Consider the following 13365-nt stretch of genomic DNA (forward strand, 5'->3'; position numbering starts at 1 on the left):
TTAGAAGGGGTGACAGGTGGGGCGAGTCCATTGCATTAGAAGGGGTGACAGGTGGGGCGAGTCCATTGCATTAGAAGGGGTGACAGGTGGGACGAGTCCATTGCATTAGAAGGGGTGACAGGTGGGGCGAGCCCATTGCGTTAGAAGGGGTGACAGGTGGGGCGAGTCCATTGCATGAGGGGGGTGACAGGTGGAGCGAGCCCATTGCATTAGAAGGGGTGACAGGTGGGACGAGTCCATTGCATTAGAAGGGGTGACAAGTTGGTCTAGTCTTAATTATCCCAATTTGGTTCAGAAAACAGGACCTAAAGAAATCGTTCTGTTATACCTCAGAAATCAAATTTTTTGGCCAATTTCAGCCGAATCCATTTAAAAGAACTAACTGAATTTAAGCTTATATGAGAATCGCCCATCTTTTCATTATTACGTTCAAATATCCAATTAAGTATTTATACTAAGAATGGGTGGCCAAATTAAAAGAATCCACGATAGCAGATCCAGAACCCGTCGAAATGGGACCCTCCTTATATAAGAGAATATAGGAAAAATTATATCCAAACGAATTAGTTCCATATGCTATAGATCAAAAAAAAATGTGAATTAAAAAAAACAGGATTGTAAATTTATATAAATTTGAACTAAAAATGTAGGTTGTTGGAAGTCATTCTAGATATTTTATTTCAGTGCCCTAAAACAGCTTGGGGGGATTTATTTAAAAAGAAAATGGTCATTTTACAAATATTTAAAATTTAGATACCACATAAAACATACCACATAAGACATTATTTACAGATCAATAAAACTAAAAAACTCATTTTACATTATGATTACTATTATCCTTATCATAATAATTTCATAACAAAGTGAAAAGTAAAACGCCATGTTACAAAATTTTATTGAGTTTTCATTTAATAGATGTACGAAGGAGCGTGGGTTCCTGTGTGTGAAACAAAGGCAAGACTCCATAGGTTGCTTTGAGGCGGATGCTGTTCAGAATCTCGTTGAGCTCCTGAAAAGATAAAATAATGTTTACAACTTTGAACTAAACAGACAGGCTCTTTACAATCTAACAATGCATGTAATATCATAGCGCAGAGGGCACATATAAATGGAATGGCGTGCACGTTTATTAACTAGTCTGATGTTCAGATTCAGCTAGCGCAAAACCAAAATTATGATCTGGAATTAGTTAATGATATAACTATTTGAGGCCTCTTGTTAAAAAAGTAACTTTGATAGCATAATCCGTTTCATTCGCAGGGTGGGTGAAGTTATTGCTACGACCGTTAATATATTCCTCTTGATATTAAAAGTATAGTGAACCGTGCAATGGATGGACAACACACGGAAATATAGTAAAAGGATTCATGTCATAAATATTTGTCGTAAATATTTTTTTCGTTCTTCTGTGCCTTTAGTATTCAATGATCAAGAAATAGTGATACTCACAAACATACATTTGCTTCCACGCCTTATAAAAGCTCGACGTTCTGACTGCATCACACATATAGGCCTACTGTTGCGTCTACACTCGACTCTTTCCAACTGTCAAGTGAGCATTCGGGAAGACAGCTCGCACTACCATGAACAACTTGTTGTTATGCAAATAACAACAGGTATAGCTCATTTTAGGTGAGAGGTTGTTAGTTAAACTATTCACAAATATTCAATAAACCCGGTGGTGATACCTTCATATGCTCAAAGTAGTGCAAATATTCGATGTCACATACGATACTCTACAAGACCAAAAGTTTCACATGTAGCCCAGATGTAACAGGAATGGGAGTCCTCTAGGAACCGTAGTCTGATTCCCATTACTTTGTGCAGGTGACATTCGTCCTTATACTAACCCCAATACTCCAATTAACCCTAACCTGTACTAATCATAAGGGAGCCTGGACTTCCATTCCTACGACTTCCATTCCTGTTACACCTGTTTCAACTATGTAAAAATTATTCTAGAAAATCAGCATTGGATGTCTATCTTTACACACACACACACACACACACACACAATCGATAAGGTGTAATGCCATGCCAGGGGCGGACAACTTGTACTAGATTTTCGACGGGTCTTTCATGTGGTCAGGCGGTCAGGCACTTGATAAAACGTCAAGGTTCGTGAATGAGTACATGTAACAAGGACCGAATACAGTTTGTTGGGTTTTCGTATGACTACTGAAAAACACACTCGGTCTCTTTATTTATTTTGTCGACTGACTTATTTTCCAATCAGACTGTTAACAGGGGCGGATCCAGGATTATTTGAAGGGATGCGAAGCCGACCATCGCCCCCTTGGTTTGGGGTTTGGGGCCTGCTCAAGGGCCCCGAAATTTTCTTTTTTTTTTGAGAGCAAACAGTGCCCTTTGGTACGGTTTAGAACTACGATTTAGCTTCTCAAAATTCTAATATCAAGAGGGGAACATTGCTGTGATATATATATTTTTCAGAAACCGAAAGGGGTGTGTCAGGACCCCCCTGACCCCCCCTAAATCCGCCACTGCTGGAGAATAAAATATGTATTAAATCATTCCGATTCCGATCATCTGGGTGTGGAATGTCCACTTGACATGAATCACACTAATTAAGATAATAATAATAATAATTAAGATCAAAACACTAGCAATAACAATAATAAAAACTCGTCATACCAAAACTGACATAGGTAAGGGATGAAAACATAGGGCGGCATTGAAAACAAGAGACCTAATATGTATCTTAACAAATTGACTTACCAGGGATATAATTAACGATTACTTTAAACGCAATACTTGCTCGCATGTCACCATCAATTACAATAAGAAAATCTGTTTCCGTTAGCATGGCTGAGACAATAAATAGATGTTGCTATTTTATTTTTCTGAAAATAACAAATAGGTATCGGTATTTTATATTCCTGCGCCTCTTACCCATTAAAAACATTCTTACTACAGTATTTATTTATTTGTTTGATTATATTACTGTAATTGTTCTTTCCTTTTTGTATTTAAAAAACAACAATACGATTCCTGAATTGTAATAATAAATCTGTTACAAACACGTGAGATGTTTGTCTTAGTTAAAATACCTCTCCATATAAAACGCCTTCCTTTAAAACACTGAGCTGCCTCTAATTGCATCCATGGTTCTATATTCATTCGCAGGAGACAGTTAGTATACACAAATTTATGTATCCCTAGATTTTTTACTTCTTGCAGATTGAGCTCTTACGGTAGCTGTCTCCTTCTTGGCCTCGTTCTCGTTCCTCAAGATAAAATAGTTTTTTCGTTACCCATCTTTCATAATTTAACACAATAACTTTGCCATGTTATTTGAGTTAATTTCTCATACAGCAATAGCTCAAGGGTCATTCACCGTAATAATGTAATATTTGCATTAATCAATTTTTTAATGGTTTATACATGTATCATTATAATTTATTGTTGATTTCTTTTCACATTGAAAAATACAATAATGCCATAAAAACAGCAAAAATAAAGAGGCAAGTAAAAGTTACGCAAAAAGTACACAAAATGTGTGCCCCACAGAAGTGACTCAGAGATAGACCTTTCTTGTGTATTCGTTGAGCATTAGAAAGGGAATAAAGCGACAGTCCACAATATGGTCGCTAGTTTACATATTTACAGTATTTCAAAATTAATATAAGTAACCAGCTGAAACAATATTGCATGTACCGGGGCTCGACTTCTACGTAAACATGTATTCATTTACATGAGTATTGGAGTCATCATGGAGCCATTTTCAATAATCACGACTTCCATGTTTCAGCTACTCTCTTTCTAGGCTATTATTCATTTGCCCGTAAATAAATATGGTTCCATGCCAAATGATTTATCATTTCATTTTTCGTTTCCATTTTGTACGCTAGTTGAATCTCTTGACATTGGGTTTATTATTTTTGTTAGCTTGTAGTCGTTTTTCCTTGCTTTGTGTGTGTCTCTCAGTTTTCTACAACAGTCATCATTACCCGCCTCCTGAAGGTGCGATGTTAACTCGTTTGTGCTTGCAAGATCCGTGTTTCAATCGAAGTCGGTCTCTGTGTCACTTTTTTGTTTATTCTGCCACAGTGGAAAGTAAGCCTCAGTTTATATAGACCAAACAGCAGCAATTGAACAAGAGGCACAGCCACAAAGACAGTGCCAAGGGAACTTCCAATGGCCAACCCCAACTTGTTCCCGTAGTCCAGTAATGGGTATATATACGTTCCACCATGTTCATTCAGTCCTCCCGCCGCCCAATAAATTGGAGCAAAAATTAGATAGGTGGCGCCATAGATCATAGGGCCTGGGGCGTGTAAAATTCGAATAGGAATCGCAGTGACCAACATGTCTATGAAGGCGAAGACACTGTTGACAGCGTGCGTAGTGACGTTCACAATGTTGAGAGTTTTGCTGGCTGTAAAGAAAGAAGAAAAGTAAAAAGAATTACCAACATATGCCAAATTCATTAACAAATAAAAGAGCGCCAGTGCCAAATAAAAATGACCAACAGGTTACTAGAAAAAAAAGCCTTAAAAAGATGAATGGTTCATTCATGAAGGCATTATATATACAAATGAAATCAAAATGAACACCACAAGAATACAAAATCCGAATCGACCAACAGTCGAATAAATATGAGTAGCTTATCACTGCGAAGTGTGGGCTATCTTTTTCGCAGAATGCATCATTCATTGATGATATTTTTGCCTGACTGACTCCACCAGTGACACTGGCATTTCAATCAAGTGGAGATGACAACCGATATCAGTTATTCAATTAAGATATGGCATTAGCCACACGTTTTGCACAATTAGACGGCACTATACATTTTGCTTAAAAGTTTATGATATCATGCGATATTACAAACACAGCGAAAAGATCCATATTCTTATAAATGATGTATAACTATATAAGCATAGTGCAATCATTGAGAACAGCCAGATGACACTAAATTATTGTCTTGTCAAGCGCACGACGGGAGGCACAGTGCTCGGTTGCTGCGAAACTCCAAGGTACAAGATATCATTTAATAGTGCGGAGATGTCTCATCTATATATATATATATATATATATATATATATATATATATATATATATATATATATATATATATATATATCTTTCAAATAATCGAGATTTATACACAAAAAATAATTCTATTCGCATACTCTGTAAATATTTGCAAATACGGCAACAAACAAGTGCTTCATCGCGAGTTCCAATAAAAAATACTGGGTTGAATGGTCCAGTAAACTCCATTTATGAGGATATTGACTAACATTCTTTTTGTAGAAGAGCTGCTTTTTTGCGTAATGAGTATCACTGATGTCAGTCGTTTTCAGTAGTTTTTATAGGAATTGCCAAGTAATCCATTTTCAAATTTAGGTTTATGGTCCCAGATTTACAGACCTCTACGTTACGATTGTATAACATCAATTTTTTCTTAAAGCGACTGTATAAATAAAATAGTAATACCTTCACTTTCTTCTTGCCGGTGTGAAAAGAATGGCAATCCGCTATAGCTAGGAACCGTAGTCCGTTCCCCATTACCCCAATACTCCAACTAACCCTAACCTGTGCTAATCATAGGGAACCCCGGACTTCCATTCCTAGGAATACCATTCCTGCTACACCCGCATGTCCTTTCCTTTGCGGATGACAAGTTACTATACGAGAACCTATGTGCATTCATTGTATTACCAAACTTGATTAGATTCGATAAAGGTAAAAGAAAAAAATGGTCAGTTTTACATGTACACATGTAGCAGGCGTTTACCCTACCCTCTACCAGGGTGGCAGTTATTGTAGTCAAATTTTCAAAAAGCCAGAAAATCGAATGGCCGTCTATTTATCTAAAGACATATCTGTGAATATCTCGTGGAAAATCAGTCTGTCGCCCTGGCAGAGGGTGCGATAACCTCTACACTGGAACCGACACTGCCATTCCTGTCACAGCTGCCTAAGTGACTTCTGACAGATGCCAATACCTGGGTGTTTTTTGCACCTGTCTGTGTGTTTTTGATTTGATGATAATTTTAAAATTATTTTACTTTAACACTTGTAATTTTCAAGGCTGGCCAATAGTAATGTATGAAATATTTGTGCAAAATTTCACTTCAGAAGCTTGTGAACTGTTGAAGTTGTTGAAATTAAGTTTTGAACTTTGAAATTGGTAACGTTTTCGCGAGCCACCAGATATGCATATGCATGTGTGTGTGTGTGTGTGTGTGTGTGTGTGTGTGTGTGTGTGCACTAGCGCGCCCGTGTATGTGTAAACTCAACATGATCCTGTATAACTAACTTCAGAACGTTATGCTATTAAGTAGAAGATAATCCAGTAAAATTCTGCGAAGTGAGCTTTCGCCGATTCTCGTATTGACGTATGAAAGGGAAGATAAATTAGATTTACAAGCTCCCAAAGCAGCAATTATGCTATACAAGTAGCCAAGAATGTATGTAGCTAATAGCCCTTTGGACGAAATTTATCATTTCTCCGTATATTTGAGCAATCTTCCCAGAAATTACTAAAATGGCTCGTTTTTCTATATAGCCCACAAATGGACGGTATTCGCTCTTTTTGCTATTTTTGCCCATCTTTAAGACAGAGGACCGCGCCATGCTGAAGAAAATCAATGAAAGTACTTCTTAAACAAACTACACGAACGTCGTTTTCTAATACCATTTCGGGGAAAAATGCATTGTGTTAATGTAGACTGTGGTGTCAACTAACGACATCTTTATTATGATTTCAATTAGAGTTATATGTCGACTTTCTGAATGCAATGGTACCAAATAATTAAAGCAAATTAATGATAAAAATCGAAATTAATAATAAATAAAATGAAATTAATTATAAATAAAATTAATAAAATAGAATTGGATTAAATGAAATGAAATAAAATAAGATAAAAAAAGAAAAGGTAAATACAAAAATAAATCAAATAGAATTTCAAAGAACCCAGCAATTCAACTCACTGTTATATTCAAACACCCAGTAGAGTACGGTGATTACAAAAGCTGCCTGGGTGGACACGTTGTAGAAGACCCATACCATCTTCAGATACCATGGCATTTCGAGATACACTGAAATTAATTTAAGAAAACATCGTTCGTAACTTTTTAGAACATACTCTAAGTCCAAGTGCACCCTTGACCCCTGCAATATAATGCAGGCAACTATTTTGAATACAAATTTACTTAAATGCAGTTAGATATGAAATTGCGTTCCATATTACTAGCACACACACACACACACACACACACACAGAGAGAGAGAGAGAGAGAGAGAGAGAGAGAGAGAGAGAGAGAGAGGGAGAGAGAGAAAGAGAGAGAGAGGTCTCACAATAGCTTTATAAGTAAACGTTTAATCATTCTTTTTTTTATCTCCAGTACAGAGTAAATATCATACCATAGAAATCGTACCTTGTGCCCTCTTAAACTTGTAATATCCAATCACCGATGTGATAAATAACAGCAAGGTATTTACATTGAGCAAGATGAAGGACCAGTATGTCAAGAAGATGAAGTATTTTGGCCCATACTTGTACACTATTCCACTGTATATCAGCAGGACGAAACAGTAGCCTGCTACAAAGAACCGGTAGATGACGTAGAATATTGAAAAACCCCACTGAAATAAACAGATGAAAACGTGTTACTGTGGCAGCCATCTTGGATTTGGAGATCATGTTGGAAAACAACTTTGACCCACAGTGATCTTTCCTGAAAAGGATGCTAAATAAAATTTAGTGTGCAAAAATGTTTGAAACGGATATCGTTTACAAGTGCGATAGGTGTGATATACTAGTTAAAAGCAATAATGCATTGGAAAACCATTGCGACTACTCAGAAACTATTCAGTATCCTTTTGTATCATAAGACACGTCTCTGCCTCTACCAAGAATAATGTCTTCCCAGAATCATGATTTATTGTTCTTACATTCGCCTCCCGTTCCGACCTTATAATAAAAGACTTCTTGGCTGGAAGTGGCATAATATTGAGAATTATGGACATGTAATTATAAATCCGGCGACGTTCTTTCTAAAGCCTAGATAACATTTACACGGGCGTCGTGCGATGAAATTGTCCGTACGATTTTTTTTTTTTGAAATCGTAAGAAGCTACGGGCTCCGCCGAGTATGTCTACATTATATGGCCTTACCTCCGTACAACTCCGTGCGATTTCGCACGGCCACCGTCTACCTCCGCTCAGAGGCCGTGCGGGCAGTATACGTGCACCGTACGCGATCGCATTTCAAATGTAATCTAGGCTTAAATTCGGACACAATCTTTTCAAAATATTCTTAAATGGTGTGAAACCCTGATCCCATCTCGAGTTACAGTGTAATTATGGACTAAGTAGATGTTTCCAGGTCTGGACGAAGGTCATCACCCAAGCCCCCACAAACCATTATATGCCACCCAAGTGTTTTTACAATTAGAACTGTCATTTTTGTATTGATCGTTACATGGATGTCAATATCTATATGTCAAGCTATCGCAACAAAGATTTGATGTATTAGAAGGAACATCGCGTGGTAGTATTAAGTGAAACTTCGTTGGAATTAAAATCGGGGTATTTTTATATGCCTGATCACAAGACATGTCGTGAGCAACGCTTATGTTTGTTTGTATGTTTGTAAAGACTGTTTAAACGTCTGAAGAAAAGTAATAATGAAAACATGATCACCAGTATTTATTTCTTATCTTAAAAGTTATCAAAACAGTCACAGTCGACGCTTTCTTATCTTGAACTTTCGCTCTCTTCACAGGAACAGAAAATAAATACTGACCCAGCCTTTAGTTGTTTAAAAAATTCGTCAAAGAAAATATCACGAGATATTATTCTGTCATCGAGTACCATAATTTATACAACACGTATTCGTTATTTTCCGTCTTCCCATATACTTGTGGTGAGCCCGCTGCTTCCCAAAATTTCATAAATTACATGTTTCTTTATTGTCTATTATTGGACCTGCATTGTATATAAGTGAGATATAAGTGATATCCAGTCATGACAACTGATATGAAGGGGGGTGTATTTCTATAGAGGCCTTATTACTGTCGACCCAAATAATGCCCGAATACCACATTTGTACATGACTCACGAGATGATATTAGATTAATATCGAGTGGACAATGGCTATTCGTTCGAAACCTGGGGGGGGGGGGGGGGGGGGGGGGGGGGGGGGGGGGGGGGAGACAACAGTAAGGGCCATTTGTGTGTGTGTGTGTGGGGGGGGGGGGTTGCATAAACGAGGGCAAGGCTGCAATTTAAAGCAATAGGGGGGGGTTACACATAATTTCATGGTCGTTGTGATTTTTGTTACCATATTGTGGTATTTGACAAAAGGAAAGGATCCAAAACGCTATACCGAGGAAGTACATGTAGAACCATTCCCTAGCTACTTCCAGCATCAGCATTTTATTTCTTATGATCACTAAGCTCTTTAACTCAGGGCATGCTCCGTATATTGGGGGGGGGGGGGAGGGCAATAGACCTACATGTTTCTTAGTATAGTAAATTATCAAACAAACAAACAATCATACCTACCTCCGATCTCACGAACAAGTCGGGTTCCTTGTGATCAAATCCAAAGTTTGCACACTGGAATTCTGCGGCACAGCAGTTTTTATCACCCTCTCCACCTCGTGAGCGGTTATCCTCAACATTGAACTCCGCGGACATCGTTCTTTGGGTTACTTCCAATAATGTCTAACCATGAACAGAAAACGAAATTCACCGCCGTCACCACTCGTTATCTGCTAAGATATGGTCCGTACGGTTGACTGAGCATGTCACCGACTGACAGAACTGATGTGATGGTCAGCTGTCACACCGCTTGGACATCTAAAGGACCCAGTAACTACTGACACCGACCTTCTACAATTGGGTGGACAATTCCGTCTCCTTCACTTAGGCCTACACAGAAACTCAGTGAAGTGGAGTAGGGTATCAATGTACCAGTGCTTGTAGTCGCGATGCCCTTCGTTTGTCGCTTAATAATAGCCACAAAATGGTCACAAAGCAACAGCCATAACACGAGCCAAATGAATCATGTCATGCTTCAGTTCATATTTGCGGTCAGACAGTGCTAAAATTCTGGCTGATAAAATTATAACGCTGTGTTTACCTGGGTGTTGCGGTGAATGGTGTCTTTGTCGTTGTTTACGATGCTTGTGTTTAGACTCCGCAAGTGTTCATTATATAGAGGCCGTGTTCTATAATTGGTATACAGAAACCATACGCTGTTCTTTTATGGGACGGAATTTTTACTGTGGTTGTCACTGACAAGCGCATGTTGTCCCAGATGAGTCTCTTTTTGGGTTAAATATCTGTTGCAACGTGAATATCAAACCGAGGCCGCCGTTTGGAAAAAGCAGCGTCCTGACATGCGTCCCCTCCTCTTGTCTCCGTCCATGGCAACAGTTACAGTGACATTGCACTGTAACCAAGGACAAGTTATAAAACATTCATGATGTAAATATGTGTCAACTTAATTTTGTCACCGGTAGTTTCAATCTTTATATCTGTAATATTAGTAGTTGACAGCCACGAGTGAATAAGGTGTGTTAAGGTAGAGTTACTGAGTTGATTGAGATGCTCTTATGAAACTTAAACGACTGCGTGTAATATGAAAGGGTATAACAGAGTTTACTACCTCGCGTAACAGCAAAAGATAAAAGACAACAACTTCGTGACATATCCATAATTCCCCACCCTATACATATCGGTAAAACGCTGCTCTCAACATGAAAACGAAAGAATGAAGTGGAGTACCTTTACATCTACTAGCAGAGATTAATTTCTTAACTTATGCCTCAACTTCTCTGGGCATGTTTTGATTTGAGTCAGGTCCGTGAATTAAGCACCAAGACCTTAACATGGGCGAAAGAGATTTTGACCCTCTCCATTTGACATAAAATTGCTCAGAGCCCCCTCCCACCCCCACAAAAACTGCACCTTCTCTTTATCTTTCCACTCAGCATTAAATCTTGAACAATTCAATTGACTAAATCTAATCTTTTTCATTCAGAGTGATTTCATCTAAAAGAAACTCCATTTAGAATTTAGAACGACAAATGTGTTGTCAATGAAAGTACAGTGTACATGTACATGTAGAGAGCAAGCCCGAACAATGTATGTTAATACATGCAGAGTTAATCTTATCTTTGTGATCCTGGAAGAGGGTTCGCTATAAATACAGACACAATGCCCATTAGGTACATGCACATACATACTTATTTAGATGCAATCCCGCTTCATCTCTTTCCCTCCTAGCTATAGGTTTAAAAATAACTTTCGTCGATTTGATGACTTTTAAATCATAAAAGTTTTTCTTTGCCTGAATTATGACGCTTCAGGTGAAAAATATATCCCCATCTGGCTGTTAAAATGCATTCATTAATATGTACTTCTAAACATAGAACAAAACCAGGCTGCATGAATAATTTTAGACTCGAATGTCTTTGAAAGCACTTAAAATGCATCCACACGAACTGTTTTCGTCTACCACCTGTACTACCCCTCCAAGAAAAAGAATAGAAAAAGAGAAAGAAAATAGAAAGACAGAAAACTGAACGTAAAAAAAGAAACTATACAATGCAAAAATAAATAAACTTTGCATTAATAATCGATATTTACCGATGAAACGTGACTGTATGAGTAATGTACACGCTCCAAACGGAGTTTAAAAAGGTAAATTTGATCACGAACCATTTAAAAGTCACAGGAAATGTTTATTAAATAAAAGATTCGTGTGAAACGTGTGTCCTGGGGCACTCGAGAAAACGACATTTTAGGCAGTTTTAGGCTCGTAAATGAATAGGAATACTGGAATGACGCACAATTCATTCCGTCGTGTTGTAATCAGAATCACTAATGTTTATTTACAGTCATCATCTATTGTACTAATACATTTTGGTAAAGGTGATGAATAGTATATGATTACTAAAGGTAATACACAGCAGGTTACACAGCAGGTTAAAGGTACATTTGTACGCGTTAGAAACTTTTCCTAAAGTCATGTTTCGTTAGTCTTAATTACTCTACATACCCCGCAAGGAATAAATTGCCACATTCAGAACAGTGGACTGACTAGTCCGCGGGTCAAATATGGGGACCCGCTAAAAAGCTTACCGTCTAATCTGCTAATAGACACTGAATAGAATATAGATTCCCCATGGAGAAGTATTCTGGTAGGTCGGCCATATTTGACCCTTGGACTAGTTGGTCCACTGTTCTGAATGATTTCAATGTACCCACCCTTCCCAAATCAGACCTTTTACACTATAAAAAACCTCAAATAAAGTACCTGAAGTTCAAAGTTCCTTCTTAACTGTGCAGAAAGACCTGGTCACCTAAATGACTGACCAGGCATGTACAATTAAACCATGGTCACTGAATTAAAATAGAATAAAAAATTGAACCCAAGAGATTTGTGAGTAGAGGATTTTTTGATGAAAATTCATATTGAAAGATAAATCCCGTATAAGGTCCTTAAATGGCAAAAAACGATCGTTCCGTGATCTGTAGGCTACCCTAGTGCTGCTGGTAAAACGCGACGTCATTATGCCTTGCCACATAAAAAAGACGTTTTTCCACCCGATTTCAGATTATTTTTCAGCGTGGCATTTATAGAATCTTATGAAGCAGTTAGTTGCTGTTGGCTGTAAGTTTTGAACAAGGATAAAAAAAGCACTCAGAGAGCGCAGCCTTCACCGAGACAAATAATTAAGTAATCATCAATTAATAAATTAATTATCACCAAAGTCTAGTTATTTCTTCCTTTGCCCCTTTGTGGCTTATCCTGCAAATTTTATCAAAACATTTACATAATTTATTCATTTGATCATCACCAAAATTTTATCATTATTTCCTTTTTCCATTTCTGACATATCCTAAAAATTTCATGAAATTTGCCATTTTGCTACTGATCCTGAAAATATAGTTAATAAACAATTAATTAACTCAACAGTGGATCATCGCCAAAACCAAACCATTTCTTCCTTGGGCCATTTGTGACCCATCCTGAAAATGTCATCAAAATCCATCCATTACTTTTTGCGTAATTCTGTAAACAAACATCTAAACAAACTCTTTAACAGGATCCAATCTAACAATTTTTTCTTACAATTTTCTTCAAATACCGTCGATCAGCATGCTACAGAGAAGACGCATGTGTCGATTGCGTGTGATGTGACAGACGATTTGCACACCTAGCGCAATGGGGCTAAACCCTGTCAACAGTAGCACGTTTCCACAGAGGTTCATTTTTTCAAAGATAACGAAAAAAAGTTTTTGTGTATCGTGTGGTCTCAAAATCCCACATTGCAGAGAGAGAGAGAGAGAGAGAGAGAGAGAATAACAAACCTTCCAATAC

At 37.7% G+C, this 13365-nt stretch overlaps 1 protein-coding gene across 1 annotated transcript; it reads right to left on the bottom strand.

Annotated features, from left to right (window-relative positions):
- Positions 1-3405: 3405 nt before the first annotated feature.
- Positions 3406-10269, bottom strand: LOC106153031 (protein rolling stone). The gene is made up of 4 exons (XM_013526797.2): positions 9537-10269; positions 7405-7612; positions 6958-7065; positions 3406-4396 (listed from the first exon to the last, which is right to left on the bottom strand). The coding sequence occupies exons 1-4, from the start codon at positions 9669-9671 to the stop codon at positions 3990-3992; spliced, it is 858 nt and encodes a 285-aa protein (XP_013382251.1). The 5' UTR covers positions 9672-10269; the 3' UTR covers positions 3406-3989.
- Between the last annotated feature and the right edge of the window lie 3096 nt (positions 10270-13365).

This window comes from Lingula anatina, chromosome 3 (genome assembly GCF_051362555.1).
Source record: "Lingula anatina isolate TDL-2025a chromosome 3, LinAna3.0, whole genome shotgun sequence".
Lineage (NCBI taxonomy): Eukaryota > Metazoa > Brachiopoda > Lingulata > Lingulida > Lingulidae > Lingula > Lingula anatina.

Excerpts from the sequence above, each read along its gene's own strand:
- LOC106153031 (XM_013526797.2), bottom strand. The coding sequence starts at position 9,671 with ATGTCCGCGGAGTTCAATGTTGAGGATAACCGCTCACGAGGTGGAGAG. Across the intron at positions 7,613-9,536 it reads ACTTGTTCGTGAGATCGGAG|TGGGGTTTTTCAATATTCTA; the intron begins GTAGGTATGATT and ends TGTTTATTTCAG. Across the intron at positions 4,397-6,957 it reads CTGGGTGTTTGAATATAACA|CCAGCAAAACTCTCAACATT; the intron begins GTGAGTTGAATT and ends CTTTCTTTACAG.